Here is a 27,883-nt window from a genome sequence, read left to right as displayed (position 1 = left end):
CAGACTAATTCAACTTACCACACAATCTAAAACAGGTTCATATTTTGCATAAGTATACAGCAGCAGAGAAATACTTTGAGATTTCTTCTATATTCTGTCCTTGAAATGATGAAAAACTAATGTTTAAAAAGTCTTGTAATATGCTAAAAAACATATAAAAAGAGTAAATAAAAAAATTTTAATGAAATGTATTATATCAACATATGATGAATTAACTTAGGATCACATACAGATACAAATGTAGAGAGTTTTGGATATGGACATATTTTGAATAAAGACTTTCCAATTTCTGTGTTTTATAGGTTTCTTTGATAATGTAAGTTGTTTTAGAAATTATTACTAATTTAACATTACTTTAGCTCCACAGAGTAGTTGGCATGTGTAACTAATTTCAGGACAAAAAAAAACTTAACTAATGTGAAATTTTTCTTTCAAAACCACAATATGTTCAGTGTCATCTGTCAAGAACATTGTTAGTCTGCAAGAGGCATTTTGAAACAGTCCATTTTAATTATTAATTATTTTGTAATAATTAAGGAAAGATACAGTGCACACTGCTGGGCACCCAGCATCCTCTCTCTTCAGTTTAGTTTGCTATGGAAGCAGTATGTACATACTTTTTCCAAACACAGCTTCTGTATGTTGGTTTATTTTTTGTTGTGTAAAATTGATAAAGTAAAATTTGTCATAGTGTATGTTGTTTGTTACCTGTTATTAGGTGGGGGCTAGATGCTTGTTAGTTATGTGCATTTTCACATGATTGCTTATATATCCTGAAAGAAAAAGAAAATGCATATTTTTCTGGAATGAGGAAACTATGGTTCTAGTATGAGTATTTTGGCAGAGTTATACATTTGTTTTAGCCCTTTGAAAAAATAAAGCTTTTGTACTGAGGTATTGCAACTTGTGCATTTTTACCCAATTAGGTCCAGGTCGAATACTTTCTGATAACCTTACCCTTAAAAAGACCTTAATTCACATCTTAGATCACAGCAAGGTAAAAGCCACATTTAGTGTTCTGTGCATTCTTTAACGTCTTGAGTGTCTCCAGAAGCAAGGGAAAGGGCCATTAGTATTCTTCAAGTTTGCATATCATGTGCCAGTACTGCCAGGTACTACAGATTATACTGTTCCATTGAGTCCTAACTCCAGGCAAAGTTTCAGCAGAATGGCAGGAACAATGACTAAGATCTGGTCTACCTAGACTAACCACACCACAACAGGACTGACACACTAGACTAATCCATCTGAGAGACTATTTCAGATCTCCTACCTATACTGCTACTGAAACTTCTAGGAGATTCAATATCCAAACCAAGACAGGCTCCAAACTGATGGTACTGGAGGCAGGAGACCTGTTAGAAAAGAAAAAGTAAGCCACAGTAATACTTAACAAAAGGAGGTCTTGTAATCTATAACATCTTGTAAAATGTGATTCAGACTCTCCAACAGAAAGTGAATGAATTAAATTTGCACATGTCTATTCGTTTAGGCTTAGATACATAACAGCATGAAAAAGGCAGGATGGCTTATTCTGAATTCACCTATCCTGAGTTGGTTTGTCATGTGGTGGGTGCAGCAATGTGCTGTATCAGCGCGTGCTCCTAACCTACTGCTCCTCCTATTGTTATTAAAGCAGGGATGAGAGGAGATGTTATCCTATTCCTATCAGACCTTGGCAAACAGTAAATTGCAAGTTCTATTATCTAGGACTTTTAATTTTGCACAAAGTGAATCTGCTCACACCATACATGACCTGACTCTACAGCAGGACAATGTCGAACCTCACATGGCTGCTATGGTCATAACTGTCCTGAGTAACAAATGCTCCCTGGTGTACAGGTGCTACATCCCTCTCCTGACAATGATCTTGTGGGGCACCTATGGACTATGGGCCACCTTATACTATGCCTTACTGTATATATGTCTAACATAAGAAGAAGAAATGCATTGTTTTATATTTAGTTCAAAATTCATTACATTAATACATGCATATAACACAGTAGCTTACTGAAAGTGAAAAGTTTAGATTAAGCTTTTGGCAATACCAGTACCTTTTGATGTTACATTTTATAGGTGAAGAGTTACTGTGTTACCTTTAATTGGCTTCTCTGCACTTTTTTTAAAGTGGTGTCTCACAGTTGTTGAAAGATTATTTACAATGCGTATTTTGTACTCAAATGTTCTTTTTTGATTTTAAAGCCTTCCATTACAGTCACAGCTGCAGGTTTTATTTCGCCCTGTATAGGCCAGTAGGGATTTGCATTTGCCAGGAATTAGCTGGAACATTAGTATTGTAGTTCTTTGGCAGGTTATTACTGAAAATGCTGCTTTATTTTCCATCACATTTTTGAAACCTATTTCTTCTTGGTCAGGGTTACATGGGGGTCTAAACCTATCCTTATGGTAATACTGTACATGCAAATCAGAAATCATCCCTGAATGGTAGTTTAGTCCATTACATAGCACATCTTAGAAAAAGCATAACTCATAGTGGGCTAATTTAAGCTGATCAATTTAACAATGATAAGTGTGCATTATTCATAAAATGTATTATTCTTGATTTAAGCATCATAGAAATAGCTATGCTTCTGTTCGATATTCCATATAATCCGTGTAAAGGTAAATGAGTATTAACATGGGTAATTTCAAATAAACTATATTTAGTACTCCTTACTTATTCCATCTTAATTAAACCTTTTTTCTATTATTTTTTTAATTGTAAATAAACTTTTATGATATACATCCTAAAATGATGTCATAAAAGTGAAATGGTGTAATGTGATTTTTATTAATCATTTTAATTTATTAAACTCTTTGTCCTCACCATGACTTTTTAAGTACTGCCATTTTGTCCTTACAGTCTTGAATATCTTTTATCATTTAGAATAAAATAGTGCTCCCTATGAATGACCCCAACAAGTACTTTATCATCCAAGTAAAATTTTGATATATTTTAATCAATGGTGGAACAATAGTATAGTTTTTAATACTGCAACTCTGCAGTTCAAATTATGCAATGTTTTCACATTCTCATAGTCGTTGCATGTTTTTTTCCCCACATACTCCTTTACCTTCACACTTTCTAAACAATTCAGTATCTCTGGGAAACAATGCTGGCAACATTGGGCTCAAGGCTGGAACCAGCCTTGAACATGCCAGTCCATCACAGGGCCTCTACAAGCACTGTGAAAACAATTTCAAGTCACCAATTAAGCTGACATGCATGTATATGTTGGTGTGAGAGAAAAACTGGCAAATTCATGCAGACATGTGAAAGAGGTACATATAACCTTCATACTCAGAATGTCCATAGAAATTGAAATTAGGATGCTGGATCTGTGAGGTAGCAGTACTGACCACTGCACCAATGTCCCACCCTTGTAATGACATGCATGCTGCATTAACTGTTGACTGTAAATTGCCCCTATTAAGTTAAATGCCTGAGTGAACCTATAATGAACTGGAATTCCATTCAAATTTGATTTCATGATGTTGCCAAGATAGTCTCCAGTTTCACATGACTCTAAGCTTGATAAGCAGAGTCAAATATGTTGAGATGATATATTTCCTTTACATGCTGATGATTCATATTAATATTATGAAAAAAATTTTAGTCTCTCACTTATTCTTGCTTTGTTGTGTTTTAGGATTATTCTGAGTTAGATTAAATTAGGATATCTACTTCAGTGGTCTACAAAGCTTTGCATGCTTTTTAAAATTAAAAGTCTGACAATTAACAGAACAATTAAAACCAGAAATCATCAGATTAAAAAAAAAAAAAAACAGTTCACCCCTTTGTAATTTCAAGATAGGATTTTCTCAGATTCAATACAGCATCTCAATGATTCACACAATCTGGTGATGGATTACCTGCTTTAATCTATGAAGATAAATTCCAGGCTATGGGAGTAAATGTGAAAACGATTTAAGGGCCATTATACAGGACACAAGGACTTGAGAAAGAAGAGAAAAACAAATAGATAAAATAAAGACTGATTGACTAATTACTGTTTTTTTCGTAAGTGTTAGACATTCAAATTGCACCAAGAATGTAAGGAAATGCAGTTATTTAATGGTCATTATCTTTCCAGGTTTAAAATCACAGAATTGGCAGAATAAACAGTGTTAAAAGCAAGCAATGTCATTTGCAGAAACTCCAGTCTCTCTTGTTGGAGATGATTTTTGAATATGCACTGCAGGAAGCATCCACTTATTGCCATTGAAAAAAACAGAAGTCAGCAAGAGCCTCAGCATAATACTCTGCATGTTTCGGAAACTGGCATAAAATGTTTCTCTGTAATTTAAATTCTCTAGGTAAATCTTTCTAGCAGAGACATGTGCATGAATGGCACAGCTCAAGTTTGCGATGTATGGAAGAGAAATAACACTTTAGCACAATTCATAATGTAATGTCCATTATTAATTTAAAAATTTAACATGTGTTGAGGGCACTCCTACCTATGCTTGAAAGACTCTTTGTCTTTATTAGCCTATGTTCTATCTCAAATGGTCTGAAGGTATATTAAATCACACAAAACGGGTATTTTTCAGCAGTTCATCTTCATTAATGAGTCAGAAAATGATCTATGCCACCATCTACAAGTTACATACTACTCAATATATTTCTAAGACAAGCATTAATCTCCACACAAGATCACTATCACAGACAGCTGCCCTGTCAACAAAGCAGCACACAACACCATACGAGACATTTATTTCTTCAAGTCATGGACTGCCAACTATAATTGTAAATTAATTGTCTTTCCAGCTGGCTGCACTGGAATTAAGAAACTTATATTTTGAAAGAAACTCACCTTTTCACCCTGGTGTTTTCTTACCTTGAATAATCTACTCATAGTACACTGCTCAGGAACATTTTGCACTCTACGGTTATTTGTTATTTTCTTTAACCATGCTCTTCTCCAATCTCATTAACAATAGTGTGAATAAACAAATTCACATTGAATATGTTGTGTACAATAGACTGGAAGTAAATATAAAACTGATTGTTTTACCAGTTGAGCAATCATGTGCACCACTACATATAATGTTATATTACTTATCTGTACCATTGAATCTGCTGTGCAAGTATTATTTATACATATATATTGTAAGCATCCATGTAACAGTTAAACCTTTGTGGTCTACCCATGTAATAAAGGAGGAATCCAACATAAGAAAGACATCCCCATAGACGATCATTGTGAAAATTAGTTTGACAAACATCCATACAATTTGTAAACAAAGTTTAAAATGAGACAACATTTTGGGCATCATTTTTTACATCTTTTCATTGTCTCTCGATTTAGATAAAGCCCAGGATGCTGTAGCTAACTATTTCAACCTGTCTAAAATTAGCCTGGGGCAGCTGCTTCGAAGGACTGTATGGCATTTTTAAACGTTGCTTGGCTCATTTTGTGGGAATATATATGTGTGTGTGTGTGAACAAGGGTAGAAAATTAAGCATTTCCTGAATGAAGAACTCTAATTCAAGGAGTCTCTTAAACATCTTGCCAGATCCTTCAAAATGACTACTGCTTTTCCTGATAAAGAAATTGGTCCGTTATTATGTCGCTATATAGGCCTACATTTCTCCTTTTAAATGATGTTTCTTAAAGTACCCAGTACATGCTTTGTTTCTTGCCACAATATGCATAAACACATTGTATAGGATACCGCATTTCAAGTTTTTTTTTTCCAAGACTGTTACAGGACACTCTCACAAGGAAGATACTGAAATATTCTTTAGATTACTCTTTAGGATGGATGAGATTAAAATAATTCTACAAAAAAGCTGCGTGATTGCAGATACAAACAAACAAACACAAGAACACTACCCAAACCTGAAATGTTTATTTAAAGCTGTATTGATACAGTATGTACAACTCTAATCATTTTACTACAGCCCTGAATGATGTGTCTCAGTAGATATTTCATAATTTTAAAATATACATACGTAAATGAATATGCATGTTGCCATTACTGGTTAATACGTGTAAAGATTTATTTCCGATACTAATCAGATGCTCTTTAAATGTGCTGCCTTCAAGTTTTCAAACCAAACATTTTTGAAGAAAGAAAGAAAGAAAATAAATAAAATACTGGAATTACTACACACAAAAAATGGCAGAGCTAAATGAAACAGAACTTTTAGAAGACTTTTTTGTCTTGAGGCGGCGGTTCGCACAGCCCGCCCATTGTAGCCCATCGCGTGCTGCTGATGTTCACGCCAGGTGCTCCTACCTTTAAGATGAGCACATAATACGGCGGGCCGGCTGCGCTTACAGCTACTGTGATGGGATGGGACGGCGCGGCTCTGCGGTCGTGGCGCCGTTTCGCACCGCTTCACTCAGTAGTAATGCAGCCGAGCGCTTCCCAAAAGTTTCCACTCACCTCTTTGCGGTGCGCAGCTGCCTCCCCACAGAGCCGCGATTAATGTCAAAGCCAGGAGCAGGGATTTCATTCTGGATATTGCCGTTTCATGCAGTTTCTTCTACTTTGCGCCGCACCGAGACTGTGGGGGATGTCAGACAAGTAGCGGCTACAACTTCGAACTTCTTGCAGCCGCGCTCCGCCCGCCCAGACTTCACGGAGTGCGTTCAAGTTGCCACCCATGTGCTTCCAGCCCAGTCTGGGTTCCGTTCGCTGGTATTACTTTTTATTGCTGTACTTTTAATCACAGGAAACCTTCATGGGTGAAAGCAAAAACGTTTCTGTGGGGAATTAATTTTTCTTTAAACGTCTAATCTGAGGTAATAATCTAATAGCTGCAATTTGGCACGATTTATTTATGAATTTACATGACAATCAATGCTGAGATTTTGTTGCAAAAAAATCACTTATTTTATTTAACTATTAGGTGCGTTAGTTGTTGCTGCCCAGGTGAAAAAGTAATAAGGTGCAACAGTAAATGGCACTTGGAAATGATATAGAACGAAATTTATTATCCTTAATTTTTTTTTTTTTTAAACATTACCCACATTGCTAAGATTAGAAAGCTTGTGTTTTACTTTCTGATGCAAAGGGCTAGGTGGAGGGGGGCTTTGGGCAATGACAGAAATAGTGAGTGAAGTGATTAAAGAAAAAGTTAAATGTATGGCAATTAAACCTTACTAGCCAACGCCGCATAATTATGTATTAATGTGTGAACACTTCCTGAAAGACACAGTTGTCCAAATGGGGTAGGTTTGAGGATACGACTGTGAGTGAATGAAAAGATGGAACTCTGGAGATAGCAACATACAATTGTCCCTGACTGAAAACTGGGTTTGGCAGATACAGGCATATCCTTTTGAAAGTGTGTCCCTGTGCCTTATTAATTGTCATTGCAAAGGCCAATCTAACAGGAAATTGTCTGCATGTAAACGTAAAAGGCAAATTTGAATCTGATGGGGTCAGGGATTCTCTCTTGTGCCTGTGTGTGTGTGTGTCTCTCTCGTGTGTGTGTGTGTTTGTTTGTTTGTTTGTCTCTCTCTCTCACGCACGCCTGTGTGTGTGTGTGTGTGTGTCTCTCTCGCACGCGCCTGTGTGCTGTAAGTGAATGAAAAGATGGAACTCTGGAGAGAGCAACATACAATTGTCCGTGACTGAAATCTGGTTTTAGCAGATACAGGCATATCTTTTTGAAAGTTTGTTCCTGCGCCTTATTAATTGTCATTGCAAAGGCCAATCTAACAGGAAATTGCGTGTAAAAGTAAAAGGCAAATTTGAATCTGATGGGGTCAGGGAAATCTGGGGAATAAGGACAGTTTGTGAGGTAGCAGCTGCGATTGTTTTACACTCCAGTACATTGCGGTGAATGCTGGTAACAGTCAGTCTAGTGCCTTTACTGAGACTTCTTGCTGGCATGAGGTTTCTGAGAAGCATGACTACTGAACCAATTTTAAGTTTGACTTTATGCGGAGGCATGCCAGTGGGAGTAATGGCTGCCCGGCGGGTCATGGGAATAACGCCGCCAGATCGCAAGTCGGCATCGTTTATGGTCAGAACTACGACGGTATGTGATCTTCTTCGAACCACCAACTTTTGTTCTTGATTAATTAAAACATTCTTGGCAAATGCTTTCACTCTCGCGCGAATTGTTGGCCCTGTAGTGCCTGTGCCATGGTCGGCTGCTTAGTGAATTGTTGGTGGGCGGGGCTCGGTCTTGCGTGCGTCTTGCTTGCCATGGACTTAGTGAATTATATATATAGATTGAAAGGGAAGCATGTAATCACTCCTACCACCACAACCTGTATATTGATGTTCACATATCACAAAAATTGCCTTTGGTGAGAAATATCTGTCAAAGTTCAATTGCGTGACTTAAAAAAATAAAGCTGTTGGGAAAGAATGGACAGATAAACAGAGTGTGTGCTTTATAAGTACAAAAAATCTTTTTTTCTACTGGATATGGTAGAGTTGGGACAGTACTTCTTAATGGCCGTTTCGACTCTTCCAATCTATTGGGCTAAAATAGAGCTGTTGAGATGTCCAGTTCCTTTGCTTTACAGTACACTCCAGAAATCATTTGCAGTCTCAGGTACCACTGTGGTCCATGTGGCTAGACACGCCACTACATTTCTCCAAGACCACAGGTTTGTTTTCAGTTTCAGTAACAATCTGTGTGGAGCTTGCCATTCTACCAGTAAACATAGACTTTCTCAGTTTAAGCTGTTTATTCCTAAATCCAAAAGATGTAAACATCAAACAGACGCCTGTACTTCCAAAAAAAAAAAAATCAGAAGATCAGAAGCTGTCAGAGGTAAAACAGAAGCAGATTTCATATCTGACCACCATATCTTGGTTGCAAAGTTGAAACTCAAACTGATAAAGAAGTGGTTGACACCAGAATCAACAAGGTAGATATTCAGCATTAACCAAGACACATGCAGACCTAATAAACATTCAAATTGCTCCTTAGCAATACGGTCAAAATGCTACAAGAACTTCACAAGTAAGAGGACATAAACAGCAAATAGCAGAAAGTTAAAAGACACTGATCTTAACCTGTCAATAGGTACTAATACCAAAGAGAACCAGCAGAAGGAATGGAATTCACCTCAAACATTAAACAAGGTCAAGGGTAAGGAGGCAGAAGAAAGCAGAAGTGAACAACAATAGGACTATAGCAGGAAAGGCTAAAGTGCAGAAAGCATATGCAGAGGCACATAAGAGTAGTAAAGAGAAGTGTAAAAGCAGATAAGAATAAGTATAGCATGCAGTCCAGCAGAAGAAGAAGAATAAGCAGTAGGGAGTGACAACTTCAGAAAGCTGTACAGCACCACCAAGAAACTGTACTTCAAGTACAGCAAGCCTGAGAGGGCAGTTAAGGATAAGAACACAAAAGCCAATATGGGAATAGAGCAGCAGCTGAAAACTTCAAAAATCTGTTTAACAGATCTTGACCTTTGAACTCATCTAACATTATTTCTGCTGTGCTGACCTGCCTATAAGCTGTAATAACCCTACCAGAGAACAGGAAAACATAAGTTTCTAAAGATTGGTAAAGCAAGCTTTCTTGTTTTTGGCTGGGAGACCAGAGCAGAGATTCTGTACCCTCTCTTTAAAAAGATCTAGGAAGAAGAGTAAGTACCAACACGCTAGAAAGGAGGCTACCTTGTGAAGATCCTAAAGAAGGAAGACATCAGTCAAATACTGGGCAACCAGACTCTTGTCAGTTACAGGAAAAAGTCTCCTTTAGGGTTGCTCTATAGGGTGAAGGATGATGCAAACATTAAACTAAAAGATGAACAAGCAGCCTACTCACAAGAACAGATCATGGATTGACCAAACAGCCATACTGCTCATCATAATCAAGCAGTTACTTGAGTGACACTCTTCTCTGTATATCATCTTTGTTGTTTATGAATAAGCTTTTGACAGTACAGTATAGACAGAGCGGCCCTGTAGAGAATCCTGCAGTATTATGAAGTGCCAGTCAAGATAGGCAGACTGATCAAAATCTCATACAAATGTTTTGCAGAGTCATACATTGTGGATAGCTCATCAGTGGTTTTTGGGTGAAAACAGGAGTCAGTCAAGCATGCCTAATGTTCCCATTCTTTTTCATTCTGGTCATAATGCAAAGAATTATTATAATTATTATTATTATATACTGGAAAATAAAGGCATCCACCACACTGAAAGGGAATGGGTCCCAGTGGACTCTATGGAAACAGCTAGGTGACCTGGACTTCACCAATGATATAGCCATCCTGTCTATACCAGCAAACAGACAAAGATTAAAAAATCAGTCCAGGCAAACATATTACCATACAATATCCTCAACGTACACAAAGATGAAACTAAAATCCTTAAAGTCAACTCAACTTGTGTCAATCCAGTCACTCTCAAGTAAAGTGCACTTGAGGAGGTAGAACTCTTCACCTACCTGGGTAGTGTCAGACAGGGTGGCATTGATGCAGACATGAAGGCAAGGATCAGCAAAGCTACAGTAGAGACCACATTTATCATCTTGTTCTTCATCAATTTAGAAGAGATAATCCATGGTTTGTGTTTACTATTAGAGGGTGACAATGTCAGTTTCTGGCTAGTTAGCTGTGAGTTCTAATCTCTTTAACTTGTGTCATATATTTGAATGATTCAGTTATAAAATGATAAGATAATGAATTTCTTTTTGAAGCAGCACCATACATAGCCAAGATAAATAAACTAACATTTTGCCATCATTTTCATATAATGGACTTGTCTATACTTCTTAGTTTAACTATTCATCCGTTTTCTAACCTACATATGTGTATCTGTAACTTTTATACAAAAATCTAGAAAATGAGCTGCCTGGTATGCTCACTGCAAAATACCTTTTTTTTTTTAATTTGGTGTTTCAAAACATTCACACTGACCTGACCAGATTTTCATGTGACTCACCTCATACTGATTTAAAGCATGAGGCAGACCACTCTGATGACACAGTCTCAGATGTATTAACAGAACCCATAATCCCTGAGATGTGTACTTATGATTCAATCAGCAAATGCAAAATTTGTGTCTTTTGGATTTCTGTAGTCAAGGTAAGTATGGGAGAGAATGTGAAGCTGTCTCAGTCAGAAGTAATTTCTGCTGGTGTCATCAGTCTAGTAGGGAGCAATGTGGAACATTAAAGCATCAGGAGATTCTGACATTTCAAATGTGAAATGATTTGATTTGTCCATTAAATTTTATGATCAGTAAATTGTATTATCCATCTAATTATTTCCTCCATATGCTAATCTCACAACAGTAAATGTTACAAACCTGACAAAGTGATTTTTTGACAACCTCATTTGACAAATATGCCTTTACAAAGCAGCTTTGGAGAGTGTGTGTAAATGAAAATATCCTGAATAATCATGGTATTCAGTTTATGTAGCCCTTACATTACAATGTTTTCATTTTTATTTTTTAGCACTGATTTTAGTCAGTATTTACTGAACAGAAAATACCAGTACATGTTTTACTACCTTTACAATGTAAGGTAAATAATATAGTCCCTGATCATTTCATTTCCTATAAATGCTATGCTGAAATCCCTCCATTCCTTATCCTGTAGACTTAACGTGTGGGTGATTTAATTGAGAGTGTAATGGGAGTGCATCCTTTGAAGTGTGCATAGGAGTTGTGTCAGGGGTCGGGTGGGGGTATGGGAGGGGTCTTTGGTATGGGGAATCTAACCCATAAAATACTTGACTCTAAAATTCCATCCCCAGGTCAACTCTATTTGATGATTCTTGCTGTATGCCATCTGGATATTTAATGCCTTTGGAAACCTTTTGGAATCAAATGGGGTGCTTGTGAAATTCAGCATTGCAAAGTTTTTGCCCACAACTGTCAGAGACAGATGATTTGCCATAAAACCCACTTTCTGTAATTTAAAGGTGCTTGAATGTGATAAGCTGAACCAGTGTTAAAAGTCAAATTATGTAAATTTTTTCTCCAGTAATCAAATATATGAAGTTGAGAGTAGAGTGTGGTTTCCATCAAAAGGTTACAAGTAAAAGAACCATACGTTAAGGCACAGATACGCTTTGAAGAATACAGTATGGTTCCAAGGCAGCAAAAATACTGGATTAGTTCATTGCACAACACACTGAACTGGCCAACTCAGAACCAAAAATTAACTTAGCAGGCACATTTTTTCATTATTATTATTATTTAATATTTGGCTGATACCTTTATCCAAGGCAACTCACAATACTACAATGACATTTTATTTATTTATTTATTTTGCAATTAGAGCAGTGGCAGGTAAAGTGGTTGGAATTGAACCACTTGGGTTCAAAGTCCAATGTTTAGTTTAGTCCAATGTTCAGTTTAGTCCAATGTTCATGCTGCCTATCCTTTTTTGGAATATTGAAGGAAACTGGAGTATCTGAAGAAAGCCTACATGGAAACGAGGAGAACATGTGAACACAGACAATGATCGAGCTAGCAATTGAACCCAGAACTCTAGCCCACCATGATGCCCTGATTCCAAAGCATCATAATATCAACTGATACCAGTAAAAAATAATTTAACTTATTTATTTGAAGCCAGTTTTACTTGCTCCCTTAATGCCTAGGGGTGTGCCTAAATTCACTACACTTATACTTTGTTAGAATCTTGAGAAAATGCTCCACCTTGTGGAAAGAAAGGAGGTGTAAATGATGTGTTTTTTTTTAAGACCCAGCACACTACTTTCTGTCTCACAGTCTCAGATTTGTGACATTTGATGCCTGCTCTAAATATTATCCAGAGGGCTTGATCTTTATTTACCAATCAATATTCAAGTTAGTTAGCAGCACTTTGTTAATAGTTACTTTCATCTTTCATTTAAAATGTATACATGCAGCAAAAAAAAAATGTAATAATAACTTTACAATCTCATTTTTTGCAAGTATAAAAAGAGGAAGCAATGAAAAGAAAACAATTCAATGATTATTTTAGAAAGTGCCAAAAATAAAATAGAGGATGATATTTGGGGACTTTAAAAAGTGAAGAAGATCGAACATTTCAGAATGCCAAAATAAATATACAATTTTCTTTGCAACACAATGAGCCTGGACAGAATGAAGGTGAACTTGCAAGTTGTTATATTGATAACACATACTTAAGGAGTTCACTTATTAAGACTGATTGGTTGACAGTGATAGATAGATAGATAGATAGATAGATAGATAGATAGATAGATAGATAGATAGATAGATAGATAGATAGATACTTTATTAATCCCAATGGGAAATTCACATAGACACTGGTGAGATTCCAGGCTGTTTTTGTTCTGTTATGAGTTTACATGAGTTCACTGTTTATCTGTAGTTTTACTCATAGGTGGCAAAATCACTTCATAAGATAAAATACATGCTCTTAGTCTAATTGACAATTCTAAATTGGCCTAAAGTGAGTGAATGTGAGTGTGATGGCGAGCTGCACTGGACATTTTATTAATAGTCACTTCGAGCTTTGCACCAACACTTGCAAGGATTGGCTTTTGTCTCCCGTCCGTGTGAAATCCAGTAACAGAAACCTATAAATAAAGCATCAATTTGACTAAACATATTTATAAAACACAAGAAAATGACCACTAATGTGATGCTTATTTTCAAATTCTCAAGTGTCCGATGATGACTTTAACTCTTTTTTTTGCGCAGTTTAATGATGTCAGAGAGTTTTGCCAAAGAAGGACTCCAGAAGATTACTTTGGGAATGTAAACACAGTTTTTTAAGAAACAAGGTTTCTGCCTTAATCAGGTTAGGGGAACAGCCCGGACACAGACAGGCAGACATCATTTTGTCACCCAACACACGTTTATTATACAATCACTATTTACAGAAATGCCACACAACCCACAGACTTCCCCAAAGTCCAGGCCAATACCACAACGCCTCATTCTCTTCAGGCCGCCTCCTGTCTCTCCTCTAAGACCTCGTCCTCTTCCACCCGACTCCAGCCCCGAATGAAGGGAGGCAGCCCCTTTTATCTTCACCCGGATGTGCTCCAGGTGTGCACCGGCAATCTCCCACGGACACGCCTCACCCAGTGTGGCAGAAGTGCCGGCTGTCTCCCCGGAAGCACTCCGGGTGTCCCCTCTCTTCTTCCCCCCCAGCACTTCCTGGTGTGGCAGAAGTGCTGGGGTCCAGGGTCCTCCAGGCATGGGGACGCCCCCTGGCGGTGACCACAGGCCCCTACAGGGTTGAGCTTCCAAGCCCTGTACCCGTGGCCCCCAATATAACCAGGGCGGTCGCCCCCTCGTGGTCTGGAGGAGGCATGAGCCCTCCTCCTGTCATCCTGGGCATCCCGGCTGGGTGCCACCCCCAGCCGCATGCCACATAGAATATTCACTTTAAATCAATTATGTCGGTGCATGTAAACGCACTTACTGGAACCTTCTTATCCAAACACATACTGTATAAGCCATCCTAACTGGAATTACCATTAACTTTGAGCTTTACTTTTCACTTAGGTTATCCCACTGGATTTAGTCATGTGGTGTTGAACAGAACTACTTTAGCAGAAATCAAGAAATTTGGACTAGATTTTAAAGACTTACAACAGACAACAATAGAATAAACTTAGTTTTCTTATTACTAGTATCACCAGAGCAGAAACATAATTTGTTCCCTACCTATCTGTTATTTATCAGTTCTCCTTTAATATATGCTATTGTGGCAGGCGGCCAGGGTCCATTCCCAGCCGGGACACCCCTGCACTCTATATTCAGGGGGAGCAGCCCTGGATGGTGCAATACCTCCCCCTGGACGCCAGATGGCCACCCCCCTGGGTTGGAGCGGTGCCTCGGTTTCCCGCAGGGCTCCATGGGAATTGGAGTTGGGTGCAGACCTGTTGGGTCCCACAGACACCGCCAAGGGGTGCTGTAACTGGATCTCCTGAGCCCGTATGGGCAGCGTATTCGTGAAACTGGGTGGACTATAAAAGGAGCCAGAGACCACCACTCAGCAGCCAGAGTCAGGTGGAGGAGGACAAGGTTGCCTAGGAGGAGTGGTGGTGCCAGAAGAGAGGAGTGTGGTATGCTTACTTTGTGTGTTTGTACACTGGGGACTGTGTTGTGCCTGTGGTGTTTACGGGGAAGACGTACCCCACAGGTGAAGAAAAATAAAAAGTTTATTTATTTTATACGTGCCTCCCGTATCCAATCTGTGTTGTGTCGGGTGCCATATAGTGCCTTTTTACACTATATATAAGTATAGTTTGCATTACCATTTTACAGTAAGCAAATGCAAAAGTAACAATGAGTGTTTGCCAGGAGTAGTTTAAAGAGAAAAGCTAAGAAAAACACAGTAGTTTTCACAGGAAACAGAAATAAAGGTTAAAATGAAAAACTACACATGCTTTTCTGATATAATCCTAGGTAATATGTTTGGGACAGCTATTTTATCTTAATGGATATATACTTATACAAATAATGGAGGATCAGATGTTTAAAGTTAATATATTGAATTATATCCTATTTTCATTCATTTCCTATACTTTCCAAGGCACACTCACATACAATGTCAATTTATAGTTGGCACTGAAGAGAAAGGAGGAAAAGTGGAGCATCTAGAGAAAACCTACACAGACTCAAATGGAAAATGTAAACTTCATAGCGACATTGACCAGGCCATGGTTTGTACTCAGCTGGACTTGGGAAGCACCATTTGTAACCATCAGGCCACCATGCTGCACAGGCAAAGCTTATGCCAATTACTATTATTTCCTGTGCGTATGTAATTAAATTGTATTAGTTTATTCATGTGTGCGGTAAAGAATGTTGCCTTTGTTAAAAAACTTGTTAGGTTTGGAAGCATAAGCAAAATCTGCTAAAACCAGTTAATTCAGCTTGCCACAGAACCCACTTCTTCAATACTGACAAAATAATAAGCCATTTCTTAACTTGGCTGAATAAATGTTTCCATTTCACTTTCAACAAATTAAAATAAGCCGTAGGCAAAGTTTTTGACTTGTATAATGTGTATTCTACAAAATTAAGATTTTCTCAGGGTCTTTATGGGTTATCATGCGTTAGCTTTTAGTGAATAAATAAATAAAAAAAAACTTCTATTTCTCAGCACTAATTTTAAATAAGATCATAATTAATTTTAAAAGTATGGAAATAATAGTAAAAATGACACTGGCATCCATTAAGTTATTTTGTGCTTTTATTTTTTTCTTGGATTTTTTGGTTAAACTGCCTAGTATTTATATAGCAGTTTTATTGGAAATCTTGCTCAGAAATACATATGTTTCGAAGTGATGTTTAACCTGTCATTTTAACCACAAGAGCTTCAGTAAAATTTTTAAGTAAATATTCATTTATTGTAACAAACATGAATGCATAATCCTAGTAAAGATGGTAAGGAAGTCAAAGCCACACCTACAACTAGTGGGTGGAAGAATCTATACAGACATCAAAGACCTTTTTGGGATGTCTTTTTGTGTAGATTTTGAGCATTCTTCTCATGTCCCCATGGGTTTTTCTAAAGGAAAAAAAAAAGTTTTTTTTTTTTTTTTTAAAGTTTTCCTCCCACATCGTCAAAAATCTGCAAGTTAGCTTAACTTGTAACTCTAAATTGGCCTCTTCATGAGTAACTGTGGTCATTATCTGTGTGGGTTCTCCACTTCATCTTCTACATCACCAAGACATGGTAATCTGGTTAACTGGCTATTCCAGATTGGCCAACGCATGTAACAGTGCGTGTTCAAATGGGCAATCCAGAGTTATGGACTGGTGTCCAGTCTATGGCTGTTTCCTGCTAGAGACATAACCTTTATGCAACTGCTGTGGTGCTAAATAGGATTTAGTGGGCTTGAAAAATATCATGCCATATTATATTTTATTCATCCATCCATGTGCTCTGGAATAGATTAATTAGCTTTGTGATTTTTTATGTTCTGTTATGTTATTTACCTATTCTACTGTAAGTCACAGTTGCAAAGTTAAGGCTTACTACTCTAAATTATTTTTTTAATTATTTGGCCTAAGTTAGGTCTAGACCAGGGTTGGCAAACTCCAGTCCTGGAGTGCCGCAGTGGCTGCAGGTTTTCTTTCTAACCCTTTTCCTAATCAGTGACCAGTTTTCACTGCTAATTAACTTCTTTTTCTCTTCATTTTAATAGCTCTGTTTTTAAGGATTCAGTGCTCTGAATTAATTATTTTCTTTATTAAATGGCAGCCAAACAGAAATCAAATGTGAAACAAGTCAACAGTTCACCAGCTAAATTGGGGCTTCAAACTCCAACTAATTTCACTCCAACCAGTTTCTTAATGAGAAGCCAATTCTTGCTGTTAATTAAACTCGTTATTTAATTCTATGGCTTGTTGCTGCTCTCATTCTGACACAGCAGACATTTCCATAACTGTTGATTTTCTGTTTTTTCTATGAACATTATCAAAATGTTTTGGGGACCTGAGAGATCAATCTTACTGAGACCTTCACCTTTCTTTATTTTCAGATATTGTGTGATGGGCACAGGTGAGCTGGTCATGTGTAACCTTGTTTTGTGTCTCATTATTGTTTGGCAGCTAATTAAAAAGAAAAAAAGAAGTTAATTAGCAGCAAAAACTAATGAAGAAGACGGTTAGAATGAAAACCTGCAGCCACTGCGGCAATCCAGGACTGGAGTTTACCACCCCGGTCTAGACCAACACAGGAATGAGCACCTCAGCATATTCATTTCCAATCACTTAATTCAAATAAAGAACACTTCCACTTGTAAGCCCAGCACACTATACAGAAAATTTAAAAAAACAAATGCAATTCTGAAACAATGAGGGTCCCCAGGATGCTTAAAAAATACTGTAAGTCAAATGGCTTAATGCCAAAATACTCAGTGATCATCAGCCATCATTTCTGAGTGTTACTGTGTGCAGTTTGGGTCCAGCAGTCACGGTCTTTGGAATGAATAGACACCTAAGGTAATGTATTGGTGTTTCCAAGGGCAAACCGGAAACGCCAATCACTTTTGGAAGGTTCCTTGAGGTAAGATATGTTAGGGGTCTGTGGTGGTGCGAGTTTTAAGATAAATACAGAGTGGCTTGGGATGTGTGCGTATGGGTGTGTGCTGCTGTGGAGCAAAAGGCATGGTACTCATGGGGTAGACTCACTCCTGCTGAAAATCTGAAGGGCTCGAAAGATGTGCTGTGAATGCCAGTGAATGATGGTGCACTCTTAAAAATAAAGGTGCCAGAGAGGTTCTTCTAAGCATTGCCATAGTGGAAGAATTTTTGATTCCCAAATGATCCATCCACATGAAGGCTCCAAAAAGTTTTAGATCAGCAAGAGGCTCCATATAGTAAATAACCATGAGGAGATTTCAACAGATTAGACAAATACCAATGGGTCGTGATTTTCAAATGACTATTGCTACATATAGTAACTCAGGCGAAATCCAGGTTTTCTTGATCTGTTAGTTTCCTGCAAGGTAGATTACCATACATTAAAGATTTCAGGTTACTTCTACATATTAGGAATTTTTTCAAAACACAAAGAACCAACTTCATATACAAAACTCTTTTTGAATCAAATGGCTCTTTGTCAAGCAAGGAGGAATCACAACACCCAATAAAGAACCATAAAATGCCACTAAAGAACCATTTCTGTTGAGAGTGTGGTAGAACAATGAAGCCAGGCTTCAGACTCCTAAACTGGGACCAGTGGAGGTGTCTTGGGCCCAAACCAGTTTTAAAAGATTGGCCATGCTTGCTTGAGAGCAATTTACCTGATGGGTGAGCTGGGGCCAAAAAGAAGAATAGAGGCACCTAGGATTAAAGAAGAGAGAGAGAAGTCCTGATTTTATGCATCTCAGTTTATTCCTATTTTTATTCTCTTGGATTATTTATTGACTGATTTTAGTCTCAATTGTGAAGCACTTGGTTTTATCATGGATTGTTTGTTTATTTAAGGAAGATTTCTGCACTGCCCATTGATGGACACTTGTTTAAAATGGAATAAACTCCACTACACAACCCCGTCAAAGTTATCAAACAGCCAACACAGAATACCCAAGATGAGGAAAGACTTACAGTCCATTAAAACAATTGCTACAGTCATTGCAAATATAATGGCAAGAATAAGCTACAGTATTTGTAAAGATCATGCAGTATTAGTTTCACATTTTTATTTTACCCCTTTGACAATATTGTCTGTCTCTAAACATTGCTGAATAAGAAAAAATGATGTGAAAACATTGTTTTTGAGCACTATTTTGCTTGGTATATTTTGGTTAATTATCTGGTTTTGTTAATGACTTAAAAGTCTTTTAAAACTTTAATGAAAATGTTTTAATCACTACTGTTACTTACTTTGACTATGAAGAACTTAACTTCTATAACATCTCTAAGGAAATATCTGTCATTCCAATATAAGCAATTTGGTCCATCAGGATTTTTGTTCAAGTTGTGTATGCTCATGGCAACATGCTGTATAAAAGTGAGTGTTCACGCTTAATTTAACTGCTGAGACCAATAGGGCTTCTCGAATTTTGATAGATAATTTGAAGGCACTACAGCTAACTGCTCTCCTGTCTACACTTACCTTTATATTTTTAAGCAGGCCTGTATTTTGAGATTGCAATATACTGTATAATCTGAATAACAGATTGGGAATAAGTTCAGTATAGTAAGGGGCACTAAGCCATTTAATGACTTCATATATTTAAAAGACAGAGTCAGAGTCACACTTTTTACTTTTAGTTATAATCCTTAGTGTTTTGAATTAACAAGAAATGAGAAAATACTGTAGAAACTTGAGCAACCTAACAAATAACATTACAGTAGCTAACTCTGTTCTGTTACTTTGATGCAAATGAATTAACTAGCTTTTCAAGATCTTGCAATTATGCAACTGTTTAAATTTTAATTTTTAAATTTTTCCAAAATGAAGAAAGCAACTTTAGAAATTATGGATATGAAAAACAGTTTTTATTGAACCATTCCTCACAAAGAGGAGTAATTTTTGCCAATTAATGATAATATACTGTAAGACATCAAAATTTATGTCTTTATTACTGTAAAACTATTTTCCAAAATCACCACGCTCTTAAAGACCTCCTGTTTTGACTCATCACTTGTTTAATCTCACAAAAGCAGTTCTTTAAAGACCAATGTGATGGGCTTTCCTGAATCAATCCTTTATGACAGAATAAGAGATTTTCCTAATTTAAGATAACATATGACATCCCTTTCTCATTGAATTGTGGTAGTTGGCTAAGGTTCATTGGGAGAACAAGGGTTAGATATTGATGGATGATGAGGAAAGTTAGGCAGGTTACTTTAGCAGATTTTTAGAATGCATATGCATTTTCTGTACAGAAATCTGTAAAGGTCTAAATACCAAATGACTTTCATAAACTGAGAACTGTATACATTAAAGAAGGCTGTAATATATAGCTATGACAGATGAGGTTGTGGTAATCCGCCTACCAGGCCTTACAACTTAAAGGAAAAAAGTCAAAAGAGTAGGGTAAAGTCGACTTTTACGGAGTAAAATGTTAACGCATATATCTGTTTAAATGTGCGGGAGCGCGCTTTCGCAAGCATTTTAAATTTGGCTTCGGCAGGTGCAGGCAACGGGACGCCGGTGACAGGTCGGGTGCGCCTCCAGGTCAGGCCTGCTGGATGACGCTGCGCGTACCCCGTCATCAAGTCGAGCGTCTTTTTAGCCACCTGCCGTTAGTACATACAAAGAGGCGGAGTGTTTAGTTACGTTTGTGACTTCCTTAGTTTGAGAAGGAGGATCCCACAAGAAAAAGTAACTTACTTTCATATCCCTTATCAGCTTGTCCGAAGGGAGCGCGAAGGGTTGCGCACAAGCGCGTGCACACGACGCCGCTTGCCTATTTAATCCACGCCTTGCAGTGTTGAGTGTAGTACCTGTGCAGAATGTACTGTACCTGCGACAGCCGCTATAGGTGGAAGAGAGCGGCGTGCTGCAGGATTGGGTGAAGATTTGTTCCCCGAGAATAACAGTCACTTCCTGCCTCTAGGGGTTGTCTTTTGACTCGGTGCGGTGGATAGTGTTGTGGTATAATTCATTCTTTAGTATACCAGAGAGGAGCTTGTGCTTTATTTGTAGATATTTTCTTGTATATAAATAGATATAAATCTCCCCTAGTTGTAGTATTATTTTGGTGGAGGTATAGACTTTGGGTTTGCGGTTACTATGCATTTTTTTCTTGTAAATATTTTTGGGATTCTTTGGACTTTGTTGTGTGTCGTTTCTTCCTGATTGTTTTCTTTATAGGAAGACTACCGTTTTGTGCATACCGGTATACATTTTTGTCTTTATTTTGGAACTTGCAAATTCACTGCAAATATTGTTCACTATTTTTGATTGCGACATATTTTTTGTGTTTTTGTGCACCTGTAAATAAAACCCACCTTTGTTTTATGCAAATACCACCTTTTTGAGTCTGATCCCGGTCGGTCCTGAACTACAAGATGCCCACTGTGTAGTCTGGTGCCAACATTGCCACTACACTGGGTGTCACAGAGGAGCAGATGGTAAGAGTATCCTGCTGGATTTAATTAGTAACGCATACAGAGAAAATTTTGACCAAGATTTCTTTTCCATGAACAACTAGGTATGTGTGGTTTTCAAGATCACCACCCAGTGTTTGGCTGAATTATGTCACCTTCTTCTTTAGGTCTTTACAGAATCATTTTTTAATATTTCGTCATTTTGAATTCCAATAAATCAAGTTACTAATGACTTTTTCAATTTGTATTGAGGTGGATCACAGAAGAAGTATGAGTTTTGGAGGGATATCTGTTCTTAGCTGACAGGAATAGATCCCAGCATAGTTTTCAGCTTTAGCCCATCCACTTCAAAGTCCATCATGTGGTGCATGCAGAAATGCTCTTCTGCATGTCACTGTTGTAAAGAGCCCTTATTTGAGCATTTGTTGCCCTTCTGTTAGCTTGAGTGTGACGGTTCTCCTATGATCTGTTGTCATTTCTGTCATGTTTTCACACATAATACTGCCTCTTACCCGCTCATACTGAGATCATGTGTCTTACCCATTGTAATGTTTGTTCAAACAACAACTATTTACAGTATAATTTTTTCTTTTTCCAAAAGCAGAACATTACAATGGCGTGCTATTTAACCAAACAAATAAAAATAACATACCAGATTCTACTTAAAATCAGCATGAAGAAAGCAAAGAAAAAAACAGAAATACAATGAAATAAAAAAGCAAACCACGATACAACGCCCATCAAAGAGAAAAAGAAAAAGAAGTGTGACCGTAACAAAAGAAAAAAAACAATTTTTAAAGCTATTTTTCTGGGTAGTAAATATTTACTCGCTCATGATAGAAATATGTAACATTAAAATAAGCAAAAATAAACATACATAAAAGGTATCAAGAATTTCTTGTGTTTATTACAAATCAGTAGTTTGTGTGGCCTTTCTTTGAATGCAAACCTGAAACAATTCACTATGGTAAACTACTGATTACAGACATGGAAAAATGTGTTGGTTTCCATCCATGAAAAAGAACCCACATTTGTTTCTGAAATAGCTTGAAAAAAAAAGTCATTGGCACCCATCATTGTTTATTTCATATTTAACAATAATCAGACTTTGCGTTAGGGTTTTCATTAAAGAGAATATTTCAAAATATAACACACATGCAAATGGCATGGACAAAAATGATGGATCTCTTAACCCTAATATTTTGCTGCACAACCTTTAGAGACAATCACTGCAAACAAGCAATTCCTGTAGCTCTCAATGAGACTTCTGCACCTGTCAACAGGCAGTCTGGTCCGTTCATCCTGAGCAAATTGCTACAGCTGTGTCAGGTTTGAAGGGTGCATTCTTCAGACTGTATGTTTCAGTTATTTCCATAGATGTCTTATAGGATTCAAATCAGGGCTCATAAAATGCCACTTCAGAATTATCCAATGTTTTGTTCATAGCCATACTTGGGTGCTTTTAGCTGTATGTTTTGGGTCATTATCCTGTTGAAGGATCCATGACCTGCAACTGAAACAGTGTGCCTTCTGCCACTGGGCAGTACATTTCTGCCTAGGATGTCCTGATGTTCTTTTATTCTATTATTGTAAAGCACTTTGGCCACAGCATTCCTATGTTGTTTTAAATGTGCTATATAAATAAATTGACATTGACACTGATAGTCTCAAGATTTCCTTGTCCCCTGCACAGACTCAAGGCCCCCCTTACCAGATGCAGCAAAGCAGTCCTAAAACATAACCAAGCCTCATCCATGTTTCACTGTAGGTATGATATTCTTTCTTTGATCTGTGGTCATAAACCAGATGTGACTCGTCAAAAAGCTTGCGTTTTGTCTCATCTGTCCAAAGGACATTATCCCAGAAGCATTGTGGCTTGTCGATATACATTTTAGCAAATTCCCTTCTGGCTTTTTTATGTTTTTCTTTCAAAAGATGAATCCTACTGGGTCTTCTTCCACTGAGATCACTGTCATTCAAAAAGCGACAAATGGGCCTATCAGACACTGATGAACCTTGCCTTGGAGTCCATCTTGTATCTGTTTGGAAGTTGTCCTTGGCTTTTTTCTTCGGTTCTAACTATCCTTCTACCCATTCTGGGGTAATTTCTTCTTGCAGACTGTCACACGTATGTGCTTGGGGAACAATTTAAGGGCTTGGATAATTATATTAATCCCCTGGAGCACACAAAGGTGCTAAGAAATAATGATTTCTCTCCTCCTATCTCCTCTGTAGAAAGGAAGAGTGGCATGCCTCCAATCATGGCTTCACTTCCAGGGTCACTCCAGCTGGACCCATCTCTTCCTCCCGGAAGCCATCAAATATTGAAATGTAGCCATTTTGGACAGACTCCCAAGAATTTAACAAGAAGTATCGACCGTTTGCACCTTTTGTGCTTTTCAATATACAGGGTTCACCTTCGAAGTGCCCCAGACCCTTTATGATTGTCTGTCTTGTCTTTACAGGACACATACAAGGAGGTTGGCTACAGTCCCATGGATACTTAAATGCCTTAATAATATTTGTAACTGTTGTCACAGGAACATCAAGCTGCTTTGAGATTATCTTATATAGCCTTTGTCTTTATGCTTTTCTATAATTTTCTTTCTAATCTCCCAGACAACTCTCTCCTTTCCTTTTTCTGGTCCATGTTCAGCATGGGACACACAATGATATCAAACAGCAGAGTGACTTCTTTTCTCCATTTATATAAATTGAATGACTGATTGTACAATTGTAGATGTGTGATACTAATAAAAGAAAACAGCCAGTTTGAAAAATCAGTCTAATATTTTTTAGAGGTACCCAAAAGTGTGTTCAGGATACTTTAGGATATCTTTAGAATAAGGAAAACTTTATCTCTTTTCACACTTTGCTTTTACTTTGCTTTACTTGATGACATAACAAAGGCATGCAGGTATACTGTATATGGACAATTGCTTTCATTTAATCACTTTTCAGGAGGCATAAAGCACTTTTTCAATAAGCTGTAAGGGTACTAATACATTTGTTAAACATAGAACGCTGAAGTGGTCAGTGTAATACTCAAAGGGGAAGCTCCTAGTAAAACCTTTTAGAAGTAACTTTATTATCCATATTCATTGAATTGGTTGGACTAAAAACCTACAGCCACTCCCTGTCCCTATAGGACTCCCTGAGGACTGGAGATGAAAATCACTGGTTTAGGCTAATAGCTCTAAATGTAGAACATCTGCTGACTTAATATGTTTTGTTTAATAAAGGGTTTGTTTTTCAAAGTTTTAAATTATACACATTAAGATGGTTTTAGAACAATAACACACACACACATCAGCTGGACACAACAGAGGTGATTTCCCTTTTAATATGTCTTCTGTGCAATGACATAGCAGTCTGCTTTTTCCATCTTAATTATTTTGGGTAGGACTTCATCAAGTTTAGTCTGAATCAACTCTGAGTTGGCAGCTAGACAAAAGTGTGGCAGATTTGTACATGGTTATGTCATGGACAGAATCTAAATTGAGTAAACTCCAAAGTGAGTTACAGAATTACACAAATTCTGGGTGAGACACAGGTACCTATATATGTAAGAGAAGGTGAATGTGTGCTGACTTGTTGTGGCAGTCATATCATAGACTACCTACAGAGTGATTTCAGAGGTCATCTGTGAGGTGTTTTTGGGGCCTTACAACACTCATGGAAAGGCAATAGTGCATAGTTTTTGTAAGATGGGATCACTGACTGAAATGGCATGTAGTACTTTTTTTTGTGTGCAGGAAGTGTTGCACTCCAGAGTTATCCTTAATCATATCATTACCTGACTTTGTAAGTACTGTATCTCATAGTCTCTCTGCTGGTTTGCTGTATGTGAGCAGAGTGTAAGATGTCTTGGGCATGAGTGAAAGGGGGGCATAATTTTCAGGAAAACATCAATATTGGAGGTAAGCAGGTTAGCTTCACGCTCGCTGTTAGAAATTTGATTCAAAACCTATCATTTAAGGAGTTCATTGTTTTGGATTTTTTTTTCATTACAATTCCTACCAAGTGACCAGTCTTCTAATAGTTGCGTATCTCTTTCAAATAACTTTCTCCTACTTTTACATCCTTTGGTGTCTCTGTGTTGATCATTGAGGGTACAAAATGGTTTGGGGTTGGTATACTGTGAACCTATAAAGATAAGAAAATTAAATAAGCAGTGTTTGCTGTGTTTTATGTAGGGGTGCAATGCATCTTTGCACATTTAATCTCATTTCTGTTGTGGTAAATTATGCTCCTAGAAGTTAATAATTTATTTTATAATAATACCATTTCAAAGAAAAATATATTTTTGCAGAAAATAGTAATAGTTGTTTACTTCCTTCTGTTATTATTATATTTTAATCAATGATTGCAGTTATTGTTTTGTAAATGCAAACTTTGTTTACTGTTACCCCTAAAAAATAAAATGACTGACAGCTAATGTGCAGACATTTCACATTGCAGCAGTTGAAAACTACTGTGAACTTCAGTAATACAATTTGATAATAATCAACAAAGTATTACATAAAATATTGTTTTACTAACTTTAATACATTTCTGTATCACATCAAGGGTGCCCCGAACCTCTCCTCTCTCCTAACAAATACATTTTGGGGGTATACTGTTATTTGTCAGAAGGGGGCAGGGTTATACTCACTTGCTTGTTATCACTAATCTGGACATCAATGCGTCAGAACTGGTGAAATATGGGAGCACAGCAGAGAGACTCTATTCAACAATTTAGAATGTTGTCTGTATTTTTCTAATGCTGCCAAAAAGGTTTCATTGTTTCAAAAACCTAAGAAAATTGGAAAAGCAAAGTAACTAAATTCCTTACAATATAAATTCATAAGTACAATTTACATATACATTTAATGCAAATAGTGCACATGGTTCATAGAGTGACTCAGATTATGCAATTTTACGGTTACAGTCCAAGTTTTGAGTGAGGTAATTATAATTACAAACAGTACCACCTCAGTTACTGATTTAATGCATTTATAGCTCTTGGGATGAAACTGTCTCTGAGCCTCGAGGTCCATGCATGAAAGGCTCTATAGAATTTGCCGGATGGGAGAAATTCAAAGAAACTGTGGCATGGGTGAGTGGGAATCATGTAAATGCAGATGGCTTTCTGGAGGTTGCATGTGCTATTGATGTCCTCCAAGACAGAAAGCTGTACCCCGACAATCCTCTGCGCTCTCAACACAAGCCGCTGTAGAGCTTTCTGATCAGCCCCTATGTAGCTGAGATACCACACACAAATACAGTAAGTTAAAATTCTCTGTGGTGCAGTGGTAGTAGGTCAGAAGCACCTGGGGCCTCATATATAAACGGTGTGTATGCACAAAAATGTTGCGTAAGAACGTTTCCACATTCAAATCGCGATGTATAAAACCGAAACTTGGTGTAAAGCCACGCACATTTCCACGGTAGCTCATATCCTGTCGTACGCAAGTTCTCTGCTTGGTTTTGCAGACTGGCAGCACCCAGCATCAAAGCAGTTCTACTGTTCCTATGTGGTTACCCTTTCTTTTTTATATCCACATCCCTGACGTGGCTTTATAAATACACTGAAATTAACCGCATATAGTTCATAAATTTAATGCATCTGATTGTAATTAACCTGTAATGATATAATGGCCCACAGACTGGTCAAACTATTCTAAATACCATAACTGCTTTAGCGTTGTTACTCTCACTGCACCTTCTTCTTCTTTCAGCTGCTCCCGTTAGGTGTTGCCACATCGGATCATCTTTTTCCATATTACTCTCACTGCACCACTCGGAGTATTTATATCACTGTATCTGAGTGTGAATCACAGCTGTACAGCAGTTGATGGGAAAGAGAATTATTGGTATACAGCATCAAGCACACGCTGCCTCAGCCATTCGCTATTTGAACTGCTCTCATCCGACAAACGCTTCAGAGTCTTTCCTATACTGACCTCGCGGTTCACAAACAGTTTCATCCCAAGAACTCTAAACACACTCAATCAGCCATCAAGTGCACCTTGTAGAACTGTTTGTACTTATAAGTACAATTACATCACTGTAAACTTGCGATACAGTTATAATATTGCACAACCTGAGCCACTTTATAAAGCGTGTATTTACATATGATGACAATATCATTTTTAAGATGAAATGCAGCAAAATATGTTTATTATATTATACAGATAAAACTTTAACTTTAACTACATGGTGCCGCAGCGCTAGCAAGGAGTTGGAAGTTCGTTCACGGATTGTTTCTGCCTCGCACTGTATTCTTGCTGTGTCTGGTGCGACACTGGAAGGATGGATGCATAGAATAATTAAACATTACAAAGATATTTCAATGTTCCTTAAAAGTTTTGAAGAATCGGCATTACACTTACAGATGGCTTAATGTCTATTTCAGAGCTGATTGTGTGGCAATTGGGTATTTGGAGAAAGAAAAGTAAGTACA

The 27,883-nt window shown here is 37.5% G+C and overlaps 1 protein-coding gene across 1 annotated transcript in view; it reads right to left on the bottom strand.

The window, feature by feature from the left end:
• The window catches only part of lama2 (laminin, alpha 2), an 820,770-nt gene extending 814,182 nt beyond the window's left edge, over positions 1 to 6,588 (bottom strand). The window contains 1 exon segment of the mRNA XM_051924216.1: positions 6,397 to 6,588. Within this exon segment, the coding sequence (XP_051780176.1) occupies positions 6,397 to 6,466 (70 nt within the window). The 5' untranslated portion in view covers positions 6,467 to 6,588.
• Between the last annotated feature and the right edge of the window lie 21,295 nt (positions 6,589 to 27,883).

This window comes from Erpetoichthys calabaricus, chromosome 3 (genome assembly GCF_900747795.2).
Source record: "Erpetoichthys calabaricus chromosome 3, fErpCal1.3, whole genome shotgun sequence".
NCBI classification, from domain to species: Eukaryota; Metazoa; Chordata; class Cladistia; order Polypteriformes; family Polypteridae; genus Erpetoichthys; species Erpetoichthys calabaricus.
The sequence above is the reverse complement of the archived record's forward strand: the minus strand, read 5'-3'. Positions and strand labels throughout refer to the sequence as shown.